Source organism: Puntigrus tetrazona, chromosome 3 (genome assembly GCF_018831695.1).
Source record: "Puntigrus tetrazona isolate hp1 chromosome 3, ASM1883169v1, whole genome shotgun sequence".
In the NCBI taxonomy this organism is placed as follows: Eukaryota; Metazoa; Chordata; class Actinopteri; order Cypriniformes; family Cyprinidae; genus Puntigrus; species Puntigrus tetrazona.
The window spans coordinates 11674883-11693010 of NC_056701.1; the positions used below are offsets into that span (position 1 = coordinate 11674883).

Genomic DNA, 18128 nt, shown 5'->3' on the forward strand with positions numbered 1-18128 from the left:
CAAACCACCTTCCCAATAAAGAGCACTCAAGCAACTTACTGTTTTATGACTAGTTCCTTAAAAATACTAGTTAGCAACTGTTTTCTGAAAAATGTATACTAATTAATTTATAATCTGATGTTTTAAACCCCTGTTAAAACCTGTATTTACTGTTGTTTGAAAGAAAATTACTATTACAGTAAAATGTGCTACCTGCTATTTAAAAGAATCCTTAAGAGTCCATTAAAGCAGATATAAGCCAGGCTTATGGTTATTATGGAGTAAGACTGGATTTATGACAAATTTACGACAAATTTACAGATTAAGTTTACTGTGAGAGCAAAGGTAAGGATTTTTGACTTTCAAACAGAGAGGAGGTTTACGCATACAGGACAAATGTGGCAAAATAGTATACAATGGAAATGAAAAACGATTTTACTAATCTTAAGGTTATGCAATTGTGTGTGATGCACATTTTTCCAAAAGGTGTAATTAGGAAATATAACTGAATGAACAAAGCAGGTGCACGAGATACATAAACACAAGCGCGCACGCTCGCGCACACGGGCTACAGAGAAGAATGGAAAAACAGGACGGATTGTTAGCAATTTTCCATATTAGTGATAGATTTGTTCCATTGCATTTGCATAATGTAGATAATATGAGCCGGGTCCGCTGATATGCTCTCACCTGATAATCAACTGCCTTGCAAATAAACGTTAGACTGACATGACTGACCTCCACGCTTCCGATGGCAGCTTCCCACGAGCGCATTACGACGCCGATTCATCAATAAACAATAGGCTAGCATCAATAAACAATACTATATCTAAGGTCTTAGACTACAATAGCATGCTTCTGACGTATTCATCACCTTGCGACCCCGAAAAAGGAAAATAAAAAGTTCTGAAACTCACTTTGCCCGTCGAATTTCCTAATGATGGTGTCCAGATAGGTGTTCTGGAGAGCGACGTGTCCCCGGCGTACAGGCATTTTCGCGCGTGGACAGATTAAGAAGCCTTTTTATTCTGGGTTTCCGTCTTATTCAAGGACGAGCGAGCAAGACAAAAGAACGCAGTCTAGAACTCGAACGCATAGTGAAGGAAACAAGTGTTTACGGCCAACAAATCAAACAAAAACGACACGAGAACGCCAGTGGGATCCTCGAGAAAGTGAAAAGCCGCCGAGCTGAAATGCAAATTAAAAAAAGGCGCGTTTGAATGGAAACGAATGGCTTGCAGTTTGGAGACTCGAAACTCTCGCGCCGTCAGATGGTAACGCGGGGATGGTAACGCAGCGACGAGCTCTGCAAAATCGGTCGTAACGTGTTCTGAAACAAAAAGAGAGCAACAAGCCGAGACGGCACAGGGACGCCCGACCCCTCAGAGGCTGATGAAGCTCATTGTGGAATAATGGTAGCTTGCGTTCACAGAAGAGGCAGTGGACACAGCTGTCACTTTTGACAGAAGGCAGATGCGCGCTCATGCTCCTCTCTCTCTCTCTCTCTCTCTCTCTCTCTCTCTCTCTCTCTCTCTCTCTCTCTCTCTCTCAGGGAGCGTTTATCGCTCTGAAAGGTATGTCCTAGTGGGATACGGTCCACAAACGAGCACAACATTTCCACTAAACACAGCAGTAGAGTAGGCAACCGCAGTTTAACTGTCTTAGTAACGTTTACATTTAAGGTATTTAGAAATGTACAACGGTGTGACAGAGGTACGACGGAGGTATTACAATTTGAAGGTGGTTAATGAGAACACTGCCAATGTCCTCATAATTCAAAAGGCTTAAAAAAAAGGTTTAGGTGTAGGATTGGTGTAGGGCAATAGCACATACTGTTTTTACAGTACAAAAACCATTAGGCCATTGGAGAGTCATCATTAACCACAAATAACAACGTGTGTGTGTGTGTGTGTATATATATATATATATATATATATATATATATATATATATATATATATATATATATATATATATATACACACAGAGAGTGCTGATTAAAAAGCTTGAAACCTTGCTGCCTGAAATTTTCTTCTGAAACAAGCATTTTTTTTATCAGATATTCCTCATAAAAAGTCCCAAAACTACACACAAATTTAAAATAAAGACATCAGATCATGTAAATAAGTTGTCAGATGATAAAAATCTTCTATGCGGATAACTCTTTTTTGACCAAATGCCAGATAGAACCTTATTCCAAGGACACAAACACACACACACATACATACATGCATAAAGCATTTTGAAAATACATGTACAAATATAAATAATTCTGTACATAAGTACAAATATGTACTGACTGAGCCTGCAAATATGACCATGCTGATGTACAGCAACTACCACTTTCTTTACAGCTACTCTAGAAATGTAAGTAATATTAAGAAATTTGTGTTGCAATAAAAATGTGGTCAGTTAGTTTGTACACAATGAAATGAAATGTTCAGCTCACAGATTTAAAGGCTGCTTTGGAATCCTGTAATTTTTCTCTATACTTGCTCCAAAGAGATACCCCTCTCTGAGTCATTGTAAAAAGATGCTAATTTCAACCCCCCATTATTATTGAAAGTAAAAATATATAACTCTGCGCTGAAAGAGAAATGTCTTTGAGAAATGAAACACTGATGCATTCAAAAAATGAGCTCCTTGATTTCAGGCAAACTCACATTTCTGCTCGTGGAATGCCATGAATGACCACGGTTGGACAAGTGGAGCGATTCAGAAAAAGGTCCATTCGACCAATCAAATTAGAGGACTGGAACTAACTAACTAACCAAAAAGCCCAAATATATATGTGTGGTACAGTATGCTTTTGTTACTGAACATTTTATAGAATTTTAAAGGAATTTTAAGCAATTGTTAAGGAAAACCATTCCAAAACCTTTACTGGAAATGGCGCTTAATGTGTCCAGTAAGTAGATATAGTGGAAAATATTGCATGGTATGTGGTACAGCCCTAAAATTAGATAAAAGAGAATTCAAGAGGTTCAAAGATAAAATACGAACAGATAACACTGCCAACACCTCCCATTTCTGGAAAGACATGAGCGGGGCAAATTTAAAATATAATACATAATTTGCCATGGATTCGTTCTTTAGCTGAATTTATAATTGCCTTTCAAATGTAATCTGTCTCTAGTTTTACATTCTAAACAAGCCTGCATAAACACAAAATAGCAGGTAATAATTTGTTATGGCTTCCTTTCAATCCCATGCACACACACACACACACACACGTACAAAGTTAAATTAGCTTCATGACAATTGTGTATGTGTCCGGGTATTGTATGATTGTGAAAGTTTTCCCAATTTGTTACAAATAAAAAGATATTTACGTATCATTAATCAACATCACAAACTTTTACATTTGGTGATACTGTATGTAAATTTTTAGCATACAAGTTTTGGTCACTAATTTTTTTTAATGAACTCATAAGTCATATGCACCATTAAATGACTTCGCTTTGCTATATTAAGTAGAAACACTGCAATATAAAGACTCTTCATCGGCCTTAATAACAGTGTGATCTCTCTCTCTGTCACCTCTCTAGTGGTTTCGGTAAGATCTCAGAATGGAAAATCCCCCATCGGTGTCTAGCCAAATGAGAACACCACTACTGAAGTGTTTTATCTGTCCCACATACTTCCAGTATCCCAAAACTGATTTCTTCCTAACCATATACATACACACCGGAGAGGACAGACATGGAGAAAAACATCTGATCTCACACATATTATTAATCACAAAAGCAAAATCTGTTTGCTCGTAATGACAGCTGCATTTTGACTCACATGAACTTTGTTCCACAATTACTGATATCAAATACGTCAAATAATATTCTTGCCCTCTCACCTTCCTCACTAAGCTCACTTAAGTGATTGTTTCACTGCAGGCAACAGTCGTCTCAAGCTGTGTGTGAATGAACTGACAGAAATGCAGTGGTTGTGGAGAGGTCTGACACAGTGTGACAGGCTCAGCTGCTTTGCACAGATTCTCCGGGTCCCAGAGTAAAGAGGTGGCGGCGCTGGAGGGTCAGACTGAGGTTAAATAGGAGGAGATGTTTGATTAGAGCCCAAAGAACCTCTCTGATATCTGTCCATAGCCTTCGGTGGTGTTGCTGGTGTCCAATGCACATGACTGAGACCTGTCTTCCAACACTCTTCATTAAGCCTGGGAAATTGGTTTTTATCTTGCTCTCTCACAGTCCAGATTCAAGTTGGCATGTTGTGAACAGATGTTTGACGATTATTCGAAATCACTTGGATTTGTGGGCTATTTATGAAATGTATAATGAATAATATTTAAGATCCGTGGAATCTTTCCATTGCACGGAAGTTTCTATAAAGTGGAAAAAAAGATTTTTCAGATATTCTTTATATTCTGTTAATTTTAAGAACTGTTCTCTGAAAGGTTCTTAGAGGACCTCGGATTGGTTCTTCTATCATATCTTTACAAAACCTCTTTATTTTGTACTGCAGAGTGTATTGCAGAGACTTTCTACTGAGATTCTCATGCCCATACTATCCTTGGATCCAGAAATAAATCAAGCTGCCTAATGATTTATTTCTTAGTGCAGTGTTTAACTTGGAACCAGTTAAACATCCAAATGCTATCAGACTATGCGTCACACATTGTTCTAAGTACTCCTTTCCAGATATCTAAGATGTTGTTTGCCTCTAACACTTCTTTAAAGTACATCAGTGAGGACAGCGTGTAATTATGCCTCTCCGTTGCCCTTGTTCCAGAGTTGCCACGCTCCAAATGACTCATCCAATATGCCCCAATTTCTTCACATAGGACTCAACTCAAGCCAAGTTCTGTCAACTCAATGCCCCCCTCTGTGAATGTCTAGCATTGCTGTAAAATGTTTTAGTGACCTCAGAGTTTGATGGTATGAAATGGCATTTTATTTCATTAGTTTTGATTAGCACATTTGTTGGCATGGTGTTTTTTGAGGATATCTATCTAATATTACCCAGCTGGCAAAAAAAAAGAAATATTCCCAGATATCGCAAGGGACATATTTCGTAGTCATATTTCTCAGCATACTAGGTTTTCTATATACACATGGGATCTATTAAATTTGGTTTCTGTCCATTCTTTTCGAACAGCGGTTTTTAAACCGAGGGTCAAAGAAAGTGTGAGAATGTACCCTTTTACGTTTCTGAGTTTGGAATGTTGAAGTATAACAATAATAATATATTACTGTAGGAGACTATAGCAAATAGTGTTTTTTTATTTTTTCAGTTGAATTTACTCATTTATCAAAATTGTTATTTTAATTTTAACACTTATGTTTCTAAGACTTTCTAAAAGAGGAACATAAAGGTGGCATGCAAAAAAAAAAAAACAGAGTGTAGCCTATGCAGCCCAATTCGCAAATCGAATTACTCTTTTGAGCCGATTATTTTAATGAAGCTGGACCTTCAGACCAGCTACTGAATCAACATGACTTTGACCTACTTACTGAACTTCAAGTTCCAGTGCATCTGTACATCAATAAAATTTGTTTTCTTACTTGGTTTGCCAAGTTTTATATAAATATATATTTTGTCTTTATCCACACTCATGTATTTTTAATCCTAATTTTTAGATCATTTAGCTTACCCATTGCAGGGTGACGTCAAGGAGAATGCAATAGTAAAGATGTTAGAAGAGCCGTTTCTTTACAGAAGGCTGTCACCTTGAATTTCTGCATTGTCATTGCCTTAATTTTCACATCATTATGAATCATTTAAATATTCAATAATAAATATTCAATTATATTGCATGCAATGAAATGAGTGCTGTATTTATGATATAAATCTTCACTTCATATTACGTATATCATGCCCTTTTTAGAATTAGAATTAATGTGCGACTTTACACGGGTCCCTAGGAAGATGTCGCTATGTACTTGAGAGTGAGAGATTTCACTTTTGTAAACCTGTGAAAAGATTTCAAGGTGAGAATGTTCTTGATCTTTGAATTTCTTTACGCATGCTCTACCTGGGATGGATTCATTATATTGATATCCAGGGCAAAGAAACCTTATATAGGAGCAAACCTAGTTCTACAGTAAGTTACCGCCCTGACGCATGCATTCTCCTTGAACCAAGCACCATATCAGCGACCCTGTCAAACTGACCTAAGACTCAAACCTTCTGCCCCCTTGACATGTTCACATGTGACAGAAGATCACTGTCACTTCCTATTTCCTTCAGTTTTCAGTCATTATTAGTCAGTTAGAACGCATCAGCTCTAATACCGATGTGCTTGTGTTGAGAAGTCCTTATTTATCCACCTTATTTTTAACGTAACAACGGGTGAGGAACTTGAATGTGCGAAACTTCCTGTGACTGCTTTTATGTAATTATAAACACACTGGTTTACTCCACTTGACTATTCTTTTAGTTGTCTTCTTTCTACATCTCACATTCACAGAAAATAGCTTACTTCCAAATTGCAAAATAAGGTGGATAAGCTCATAAACGGAAAACACGCTACCAAATCAAAATGATCTTTTATTAGTGTCAGTATTAGACACCACAATAAAGTGATGTCCGGTTCAGTATGAAGCAGTAGTGTGAAAGTTAGCCCTGCTCAGCTGAAAACATAGTTCAGTGCTACCTGGCAGAATGAGTTTTTAGTAAATGTACAGTCACATTAGCCAAATTGCAGTTACTTTTTGAATGCATGAATGGCTATTTTCAATACTGTGGAGATGTATAAAGGTCACACAGAAGTCACTTTCAAACCAAGCAGCTTCCTGTTGATTTTCGCAATTGAAATTGTGTTGCAAACTTGAACACGAGTGCAATCTGCATGGGAAACTCGATCACACGAATTCCTAATAAAATGGTTGGAAATTTGAATTAAGAAAAAGAACATCGATCAATGGTAAATATGACTGCACATTATTAAGACAATATGTCAGATGTTTACTTTATGAGTTCAGTAAGATACTGCTTTTTGTTGATTAAAATGTACTATTTATATGTTTTCTACAGGTCAATTAACAGTCAACAAGCATTTTAAAGCATTTTAACCTGGGTCCACAGAGATGCTTTAGTTAGCTAATGTGCAAGAACTTTGTGTATACACAGTGAAAGAGGGAAAATGTGGTGTAAAATGTTCATATAGCACCGCTGACAAAATCCATCATTCCTTTAAAACCCTCACAAAGACCTTAATGTTATAGTTTCCTTCTGCCTTACATCAACACTGACCATTTAGATTCAAAAACTTTCAGTCCTGCTCTTCCTCATCTAGTACATATAGACTACGATACATTTCAGAATGCATTCTCTACAGTTTGTGCCTGACAAAAAAAAACAAAAAAACTATATTTCACGTGCACCCGCTCTGACCACTAACTACATCTTGTTCTACTTTCTACTTTCATCTGTCCAACCATGACTTTTTATGGCACAATCGGCGATAATCTAGTCTAATATCATGCAAAGACCTTTTGCCACAAATAAAGACAGATAAAGAGAGATCGAAACACTTTTTGCTTACAGTGGCTATTATAACTGAATACAGTTCCCAGGAACTACATAGACTAGGAGAGAATTAGGCGAGAGAGAGAGAGAGTGGGCAAGAAATCACATATTTGATCACAGCATCCAGAAGCATTAGTGATGAACTCTTCAGTTGCCTCCAATCCAGTGTCTGAGACTGTTTACGGCAGATCCTTCCTCTCCGTGGTGGACTCCTTAATAATCTTTGAAAGAGAGATTGCATAGGTAGGTTTTAGTTAAATACAGAAAACAAATAAACTAATAAAAAAGATAAATATACAAATCTGCGATGCAGCTGGCTGGTTTAATTGTAAATTAGTTAATAACCTATCATCTGGCCTACTGTGCAATAGACATGGTGCTAAGCATATCTTCATTTTTAATTCATCTTTGTTAAAATAATCCATGTGACATCCCTTTAACATGACCCAGCTAAAATGCTTCTAGACCATGTATTAATCTCAGTTCATGTTAACTTCAACATAAACAAATACATTATTAAAATGAAAAGTGTTTCTGTTAATATTATTTTGTGATGCAACATGAACAAACAATTACTAGCTGTTATTTTATATTTTTATTGACCACCGATAAATAATGGGACCTTAGAGTGTTACTAAAATAATACCGTTTTAGATATGATGAAGCAACGCATTATTTAAATAAGGCAGCATTTGGCCCAAAATTTTGGAGACTGAAATATATAAAGGAATTAATCAAATAAAAAAATTAATGAAAGAATTTCTTTTGTGATGCTGTTGGAAAAGAAAATGTTGCCATATGCCAAATGAAGAGCTCATAATGAAGAAGATATGCGTTCATGTAAACTGGGTGTCAAAAAACTTTTCTTTTTGTTTTTAAAGGTTGATGAAGAGCGCCTCCTAGTGTTTACCTCTCCATCACGAGTCTCAACGGTTCGTACAACTATGCTCCTCTTCACATGAGCCTCAGGAGTCAGCTTAGTGTCCAAGCTGGTGTCTAACAAAACACACACACAAATGATTAAACATTTAATTCAAGCTGGAATCAGCAACTGGATTATGAATCACTCACCTCTAAACTGTAAGTTGGTGAAGTTCTGCACCGGAACAGTGATTCTAGAAGAGGTGGAAGATGCTCATTTAATCATATTTGAATTTATTTCCGGTTAATACCATTTCTCTCCTCTCATCACCTGCTTTCCTCTCCTTCAAGCAGCTTCCTGTAGGTGGCAATTTCAATATCCAGAGCCAGTTTTACATTGAGCAGATCCTGGTACTCCTGCAAGTGTCTGGCCATTTCCTCCTTCAGCATCTGGATCTCGTCCTCCAGACGGGCCACGGTGTCTTGGTAACCGGCCGTCTCAATGGCGAAACGCTCCTCCATCTCTCGCAGCTGGCGCTCCAGAGACTCGTTCTTAAAAACAGAGAGAGAGAACGCTGAAGTGGCTTTGAGAGAATGACGACTTTGCTGCCAAGTACCGCGCTCTACAGTCATGGCTGAGTTTGTTTTGAATATTTCTGTTCTGTTGAATACTTACAGATCCACGAAGAGATTCCAGGTCGCAGGTCAGGCCCTGAATCTGTCGACGATACTCGTTGGCCTCCTGTTTAGCTTGTCTCAGAGCCTCTGCGTTACGGTTGGCTGCATCAGTCAGGTCAGAAAACTAAGGGGAAAAAAAATATAGTCGTCATGTGTAGAAACATTTCATTATGTTACACTGTAATGCAAAAATCTACTAATAGTGAAAACCTACTGGAGAGAATGTGTGTGTGTGTGTGTTTATGTAACCTTCGAGCGATACCACTCCTCAGTCTCCTGCATGTTGGAGGTGGCCATGGCCTCAAACTGAGCTCTGATCTCCTTCAGGGCAGCAGTTAAGTCTGGCTTAGACACATCCAGATCCACATGAACCTGCTGGGCCATCAGCTGCTCCTGCAGCTCTCTCATCTCCTACACCGAGCAAGGAAAAATGAGTGAGAGACGTTTACAGGTCACTATAATGCTGTCTGATTTTATCTGATCTGATCTTTAGGACTGAATCTGTTCGGGCACAACGGAATATCGCTGATATCGCTACAAATAGCCAGGTTAAATAAACAGATTTGATACCAGTTGGAGTAAAAGGATGAAGTGAACAGATGGAGGTATAGTGTGGAGAGAGTGGGAGAGATAGCACACCTCTTCATGGACCTTCTTCAGGAAATTAATCTCATCCTGCAGAGCATCAATCTTCCTCTCCAGCTGTACACGGTTCAGAGCGGCTTCATCCACATCCTGAAATCAAAAGTGAAATTCATGACAGCAATATGATAACTTATTCATGAGATGGCAATGGAGTGCTTCGTACTTGTCTGAAGGTGTTGAGGTTGTTTTCTGCTTCTTGCCGTAGAGCAGTTTCATCATGAAGTCTAAAGGACAGATGAGAAAAAAAAAGAAGGATTCTACCTATAATTTCTACAACCAAAGGTAGTCCACATATTCAAAATTAATTAGCCCCAAAGAACTCCCACAGTATTTCCCCTCTTAAAAAGACATTCATATTTTTTTTTTTTTTTTTTTTTAATTTTTTGAAGCAAAAAAAAACCTGCAGCAATTTAGGCGGCCTAGGAGAATTGTCATAAAGACTTGTTGTCTACTTTGGGGGGAGGTAACATCTAAAAAATAATGTTAAAAGATCTGTATATTTATAATAATATATAGTTATTATTTACATCATACAGCATACACACACACACACACACACACACAAAGACCATACATACATACATACATACCTCTGATACATACATTCTTTCTGGTTCTGCTCTCTGGCTGTATAGTGATATCAGAACTCCAACTTTACTCTTTAAAGTACTTATAATAGAAATGTATATTTTTATTCAGTGAGGATATGTTAAATTGATCAAATTGTGAGTGATAACGACTTTTACTTTGTTACAAATAAATTAAGTTGTAAATAAACGCTGCTCTTTTAAACGTTTTAAACAAGTCTTGAAAAACAGTGTATCAGTGTTTATGCAAGAATATTAAGCAGCACAACTGTGTTCAACATTGATATGAAATGTTTCTTGAGGCTCAAATCAAAATTCCAATAAAATCCCTTTCTGAATAGAGTTGCAAAAAAGTGGAAAATATCCAGCAAATTTTAAAAACATTTCAAAAATGTTTGAAACTGTCTTTTGGATTTTTTGGAATCATACAGGACTTTTTTTAACAAGTTTCCGGACATTCTGGACATTTTTCCACCCCTTTACAATACTGTCATGATTCACTGAAGACTGGAGTAATGATGCTGAAAATGTAGCTTTACAATCACAGGAATAAATTGCATATTGCATGTAATTAAATAGTTTTTTTCTTAACAGTAAGTTTTTTGATTAAATAAATTTCATGTATGAATTTCTTTGTTCTTCCGAACACAAATAAAGATATTTTGAAGAAAGTTTGTAACCAGGCTGTTTTGGGTCACCATTGAAATCCATAGTAGGAAAGAAAAATACAATGGAAGCCAATGGTGACCAAAACAGCCTGGTTACAAGCTTTTTTTGGTGGTGAACTATTCCTTTAAGAGACTTGTATTTATATAAAACCTATAGGTTGGACATTTAATGTATAATATTTATAGACTCCCCATAGCGTTCTGTGATCTATATATTTCCCCTGCCCTCAAAAGTATATTCTAAATAGTAAGTTCAGATAAATCAGCAATGAAGGCTGTAATGAAAGGCTCACAGTGGAGGTGACCTATGATGGTGTGGTGAGACCTGCAGCAGGGGGCTGGACAGGGTTCAGTGGATCACTCGTGCATCATTAGCTGCTCACACAAACACACACACACACACACTGCAGCTACTGCTCTTTCCCACGGGGTGGAGTAGATGCATTGCCTTTCATACACACACTTCTAAACTGAGCAGCTACTCCTAATATACATCAGTATCAAGAATTGTCTAATTTGAGCATGCAAATAAATAGAGTGCATGTACCTCAAAAATAATCACCTAATGAGTCCTACTTTACTTTCAATTAATACCATGGTGTCTGATTTCAGTTTTGACTCACATAAACGTTACTAAAGTTTCAATAGATATTAAATAGAGAATTACATTATGTGTAAACTAAATAAAGTTTAGTGATTTAAAAAGAAAATGTTCTATTTTGAGAGATTCTTGAACTCTCTGGTATGGGAAACACACCAGTTACTACTAATTCCAGTCAGTGTAAAGGTATGAAGGGTTGGAATTGAGTTAAAAATGTGGTTCTTCTCTAACAACAGGACATCTGAACTGGGAGTGTTCAGTCTTTGTGAAAGCTGTACTGAGGTATTGTGCCACTCCCTGCCCCCATACCACCCAGCGAATGAAAAGAGGGGCAGCGTGGGATCCAATGAGTAAGAAACGGGGAGCCTCTCATTGAAAACAGAGTTGGGGTGCTATAAATTCACGAAGTAACACATTGATGTGAATAAATGCCAGAGGTGTTTCAGTTCTTATGTGATTCTATGCCCATATGAAAGCTTTTCTTAAGGGCCGAATATGGCTATTGACCTTTTTTGTGAAATTGTTGTCTTGTTGCTCTTAGAGTTGCTGTTGGCGTGTCCTGGAATGTGTGATACCTCTGCTTCAGCTAAGCACATCTATCTACTCATACACAAGTACACCCTTTTTAGACAGTATTTTACTTTGACAGCTGGTTATGGTAATTCTAACTTTATGTTGCCAGTTTTTTTCACCAAGACACTAATAAATCAAGGTAGCTTTGGTTTCTCACTGGGTTCCTTTTGTTTTTGAAAGTGAACTGACTTGCATGCCGACTAAAATGATAACAGTAATTCTATGTATTTGTGTATATACAAATATTTAAATAAATGTGATTATAAAACAGATCTATATTTTGTCTCTCAGTTTTTAGCTTATTTTTGGTTCTATCTATCTATCTATCTATTATAAAACACCTGCAAGATACATTCAAAACATTTTGTGAAAATTTGAAAATCTATTTGCCAATTTTTATATTTGGCTAAATATATTTCTATATTATATAATATAGCATGTACACCGAACCTGAACCCTAGTCTGAAACGCATTGCAAACAATATTCAAGATACAAAAATTTCATTTTATTTGATAGTTTTTATTTTATTTATTATCATTTCATGCATTTATTTATTTTTCATTATTATTTTATCTTTTAATTCTATTCAGTATCCGCCTGGCTCAAAACTGCGGGAGGCCTCTTTAAATCTGCCCTTACCTCTGTTTAAGTGTGACCAGGTCTGAAGCCAGGTTGTCTCTTTCGATCTCCAGTCTGGCTTTACCGGCGTTGAGGCCGTCCACCTGCCTGCGGAGCTCCCTCAGCTCCTCCTGGTAGATGTCCCCCAGACGGCTGGGTTCCTTCCCCCTCAGCTGGTTCAGTTCGGCCACCAGCATCTTGTTCTGCTGCTCCAGAAAGCGCACTTTCTCGATGTAGCTGGCGAAGCGGTCGTTCAGACCCATCATCTCCACCTTCTCATTGGTGCGCGTCTCCCGGTACTGGGCCTTCAGCAGGGAGTCCGCCGAGAAGTCCAGCCGCTCACCGCCCAGGGACAGGCGCGAGGTGGACAGGGTCATGGGGCTGGAGGTCAGGTGGCGCGGGCTGCTGTGGAGGGACAGGCGGCCCGTGCTGAGGCGGCTGGTGACCCCCATGGACGGGGAGCCGCCCGAAGTCCCGAAGCGCTTTCGGTAGGACGAGAAAGCTCGCTGGGGCTCCATGCCAGAGGAAAATGAGATCGAGTGTGGGTGAACTTTGGGTTTTTATAGAGAAGGTGGGGGAGAGAGAGGGGGTCCAATGGGAAGGGCAAAGGCCAGGGGGTGTGTGTGTGTGTGTGTGTGTGTGTGAGCCCGGAATTGTTTGTGCTTGTCCACCCAGTCTCCTGACTGCCTCTTTTCACTCTATTCTGTCTGTGTCTCTGGTGTGAGGCGCACACAGTCAGTCAGAGAAAATCCTATTCATGTCACTGCTGGAACACAGACACATAGAGACAAACTGTAATGGCACTGATATCTGACTCTTCTGTCTCAAACCATAAAAAAGTGCTACTTTGTGCCTTTTCTGAGTTAATTTGGAGTTCTTCTGCTACTTGGTAGACTTTCCTGTCGTTCCAAGAGGGATTTTAATGATGTCACGGAACACTGGGGTGATTACGTAACTCTTCGTTATAAAAGGAGTCTGCTGCTCTCTTTTGTGCCGATCTGGGAACATCACACTTGCTTTTCATCACCACTGATTCATATCTGTTTACGAGAAAAAATCAAGTAACCAGACGATTTGACTCATTTAACTTTGTACAACTCACTCTAGTTAGCTACTAAAGGAATAGGTCGCTCAAAATGAAACTGCGGGCATCATTTACTCACCCTCACGTCACACAAAAGAAGACTGAAAATGCCTGAGCTTCTCTCTGCCAGAAAATGTAAATCAAAGCTACAAAAAAAGGAGTGTTGTTGCTAAATATAACTATTAAAAATCATTCTTGTAAATTGCAATAAGGTTTGAAAAAGGAAATAAATCTAACGAAATAAAATGAGAATACAAATGCAGGAATTTAAGCTGAAGAGAAATATTAAAAAGCTAATAAATAAAGTGAAATTACATAAAACTAAAAAGGTGGAAACAGCTATTTTAAAAGTATAAATAAAAACTATAATTGTACATAAATAATACTATAATAACACTGGTCAAAGCATTGTGAAAGTTGACATCTTTAAGCTGCTTTATTCCAAAATCAATATTTACTGAACTTCTACTGTATGGGAGTGTACTAAATTATAAATATACCCTAAATATAAAATATGGTTAATATATGAAGAGTTAACTGGCAAAATTCAGTTCAAAAATCTGGTTTGGTTTAACCTGCATTGCAATTAATATCAGTCAAACTGCATTTGGTTTGTTTTAATTAAATAGTAATAACTGAACGTGGCCAACTAACGCAATAAAAAACATAGCTGCACGATATAAAACAGGATTTCTGGAAATGAATTAAATAAAAGTTGAGGTGTCTGTTTTTTAGATAAACTCTTCATCAAGAGATAAAGGGTTTTGATGGTTTGGCTCATGCCCCATCAGCAGTCCACAAAGTAGCAGAGGAGAGTATCAAGGCCAGAGAGACTCACAGCCAGACAGAAAACAACACACCCACCAATCAGATTTGTAGGAGATGAGCTCATCAGCAGCCAGCACTGATGACCAGCAGACTGAAGGATTGTCATGGATGGACGGTCAGATCCAGTGGCAATGCAGGCCAGAATGGTTGGTTGATTAGGAAAAGAGGGGAAGATATTGCAAGTTAATTATGGTGGATAAATTCAAATTAGCGAAGAGTAGGGTAAGACAGCGCAGGTTCCACTGTGCCACCCATACATTTATGGAAGTGTGAACAACTTTTGCCGAGTGAACATATATTTAGAAAGCATTATTATTATATCTAGCATGGCATGTGAGGAAGTGTGCTGTCTTCATATACTACATTGCAAAAGTCGGTATCGCTACGATTTAAATTTTTTTAACTCTCTTATGCTCACTGCATTACAGTAAGTGTTCATAATCACGTTCATAATTAAAAGCCGTTTGTGATGGGCATTAGTGAATCGCTGTATTCATTTAATAGGTTGTAGTTTTAACATTATGAAATTACGGTATTCGGTGATAAATTTGACTTAAAATCGTAAAACCTAAAATGTTGGTCCTGTTTTTTTTTTAACAGTCGATTTCCACCAACCACAGCTGCCTTTTTTTTTTACTGAAAATTTTACTAAAAAGTATGTAGTAGCATTTCTGTTTTCCTCATTCTTGTCTTGAGTCCCCTATAGCAAGCTAAACCAGTTTACTCTCAAAATTTCTGAACATGTGAACTTGAAAGCATTTTCCATAAATTAATGATCTGTTCCAAACCCGATAAGGGCATTATAATTATGCTATATTGCATAATAACCTCAGTGATAATGAACACATACAGCTTTAATGAACATTAAGGGCTCAAGGAAAATAAAAAGGTTTTTCAGTTTTTTCAGATATATTTTAGTAAATTGTAGCACAGTTTATGCAAATTTCATTGACAATGAATTGGAAATATTTTTTCCTCAAGCTACAAATGAAATTCCACAAACACCTTGACTGTTTAAATGGCATGTTTTTAAAAATCGCATACTGCGTAATTTAGCCCCAGGAAAAAACTGTACATGCATAAGTTACACATAGCTGCCTCGTCTGACATGTCTTGAATCTGTCCAAATCTAATATATTTTTTATTTTTTGTTACAGAACAAAAAACACCCCAGGACAGTTTATTGGGTTTCTCTATTGCTGCAGCAACCAAATGCTAAACATGGCGGATATTATCATTATTTTGGAGGACTGTTTTTCCTCGTTTATTTATTATTTTATTTTCAGATTTACTTTAAAAATACAAATTTAAAATACGTATTACTACTATTGTAATTTTAAGCTAATAACAATATTCAGCCCCAAGGTATTTAATTATCCTAACCCGCACCGCAACATTCCCATCATGCTGTACTCCTAATATAACTTGTTTCACTTTAGCGAGCAGACTATATAACCCGAGACTCTCTTGCAGTTTTCCAGACACTCGGTAACAAGTTAGGTATTGCTGCTTCAAAAGGAGTTTGCTAAAGCTGAAACCATGAAGGCTCTGGTCTGCGTTCTTGTCCTGATGCTCGTCTGCAGCACTACAGGTGAGTTAACATCTACAACAGCTGAAGATCTTATTCGTACTACCGATGAATGCATTGTAATTCACGAGGAGAGAAGCAGGGATGTCCGAAATGACTCGTACCGGCAAACGTAGCGTCTCAGTAGCTGATGATTTGTTTGCAGTGCACTCTCTCCAGTGCTTCACCTGCGAGGGCGACGACTGCAAGGTCAAAACCGAATGCCCCCCGTCTGCCAACTTCTGCAGGACCGAGGCCACCGGTACATCCCGTCGCTTCACTATTACACAAAAAAAAAATCAGCTTTGTGACTTGGTTGCATTGATGGTAGCTTTGAAAAACGACAGGCCACATATACACCGCTAAAACTTTCAAGTCATCTGAAAACGTTATAAATATTGTTACTATTACATGGTATTTAATATGACTTGAGTTGCCTTGGCTTCATTATATTTGGATACACTGTATACATATACTGCATGTTTATACTCTTAGGTGCTTAATACGCTGACAGCCTTTTTACCTTTTTGTGTGTGTGTGTGTGTGTACATATAATTAATGTAATTTTTTTTCCAGCAAATTCTTTGTCTCGCACATGCGAGGAGTCCTGCACAGCTGGGGATAACATCTACTGCTGCGATCAAGACTTGTGTGGATGAACATCTCTCCGTCCAGTCCACAAAGAGCCCGGTTATGGATGAAGTATTATTTCTGTTATTGACCAGCAAATTTTAAATGTAATCGCTAATCAGTGCATTTATTAAGCACGGGCACTTCAAAAATAAAATAAAAATTCAATAAATATTTGTCTGCATGAATGATTTCAACTCAACGTGTATTTTTTACTGTCGAGTCAGTTAAGTGTATTGCTTCAGATGTGTGAAACAAAAAATCACGGTACGGAAATATCTCATTCATACTTAACATCCTAAGGATTTAGGCATGAAAGAAAAATTTTGACCCATACACAATTGCTACAAACATAAACATGCGACATAACTGGAAGTCTAAATAAACGGTAACTGTAAACTAAGTAGGCATTAGATAAAACTGTTGATTCTTAAACTACAAAGTTGGGTGGCTCGACTCAACAGGGCGACTAGAATACAAACGACCTTTTTATCTCACCGTGTACTTCCACTGTAAGGCCAGCTGTAATTTATGCCGTTTGGTGTGTTTAGAGTCAGGACCAACATGGAGGGCTGTCATTACGATCCCCTAATAAATATCTGCAGGGGTGACTGTGGTTGCCTCAGCCCCGGTAACTGGGGGAAATGCCCGTCCGAGACCAAACATTCAACAAGAGAGGTGAAAAGTTCAAAGAGAAAAGTCTGTTAGCGTGCGAGAAGCTTTTCCATAGAGATGTCCAGTTGTTCTCTCTTCAAATCTCAGTCAGTGTATTTTGTTTATTGGCACGCTTGGTTTCGCTCTCTCTGGTTCGAGAGGCGTCAAACAGCTGATTCATGTCTCCAGCGTAATGAGGCAGGAGCGAAGAGCAGAATCCTAATGCTCTTTCCCCCGACTGATCGTCAGCCAAGACAAAGCCACAACCAGACTCTGAGACCGCACTCATCTGCCAAGCTCTGTTTGTGAGAGCTTACGCTTGTTTTTGTGTGTGCGTGTCGACTGTGAATCTTACCGTGTGTAATAGAAACTGAGGAATACAAATTTAAATGATGTGGCAATCATGGCAGCAGGACACAAGCTAATTTTGCCAGAAAATCAAGCCAGGTGTTTAGTTGCGCTTCAGACACCGTTGTGCAAAAGCTCTTAAGGGAAGCTAAAAGACCCAAAGATGAATCATTTACGTTCCAGAACCTATACGAGTTTCTTTCTTATGCTGAACATAAAAGATATTCTGAAGGATTTTGAAGATCCACATAGTTGTTGGTCCCCATTGACTTCCATAGAGCAAAAATGACTATGGAATTCAATGTGGACCATGTTTTATTACCA

At 38.0% G+C, this 18128-nt stretch overlaps 2 protein-coding genes across 2 annotated transcripts in view; both read right to left on the reverse strand.

Annotated features, from left to right (window-relative positions):
• Positions 1-1445, reverse strand: part of kcnh6a (potassium voltage-gated channel, subfamily H (eag-related), member 6a) — a 30430-nt gene extending 28985 nt beyond the window's left edge. Inside the window, exon 1 of the mRNA XM_043234573.1 lies at positions 897-1445. Coding sequence (XP_043090508.1) covers positions 897-972 — 76 coding nt within the window. The 5' untranslated portion in view covers positions 973-1445. The remainder of the gene's footprint in view (positions 1-896) is intronic.
• A 5022-nt stretch (positions 1446-6467) lies between these two features.
• On the reverse strand, positions 6468-13237 carry LOC122330909 (glial fibrillary acidic protein). Its single transcript, XM_043228279.1, has 9 exons — positions 12715-13237; positions 9809-9869; positions 9640-9735; positions 9250-9411; positions 8999-9124; positions 8654-8874; positions 8533-8576; positions 8372-8457; positions 6468-7682 (listed from the first exon to the last, which is right to left on the reverse strand). The coding sequence occupies exons 1-9, from the start codon at positions 13209-13211 to the stop codon at positions 7641-7643; spliced, it is 1335 nt and encodes a 444-aa protein (XP_043084214.1). The 5' UTR covers positions 13212-13237; the 3' UTR covers positions 6468-7640.
• Positions 13238-18128: the final 4891 nt, after the last annotated feature.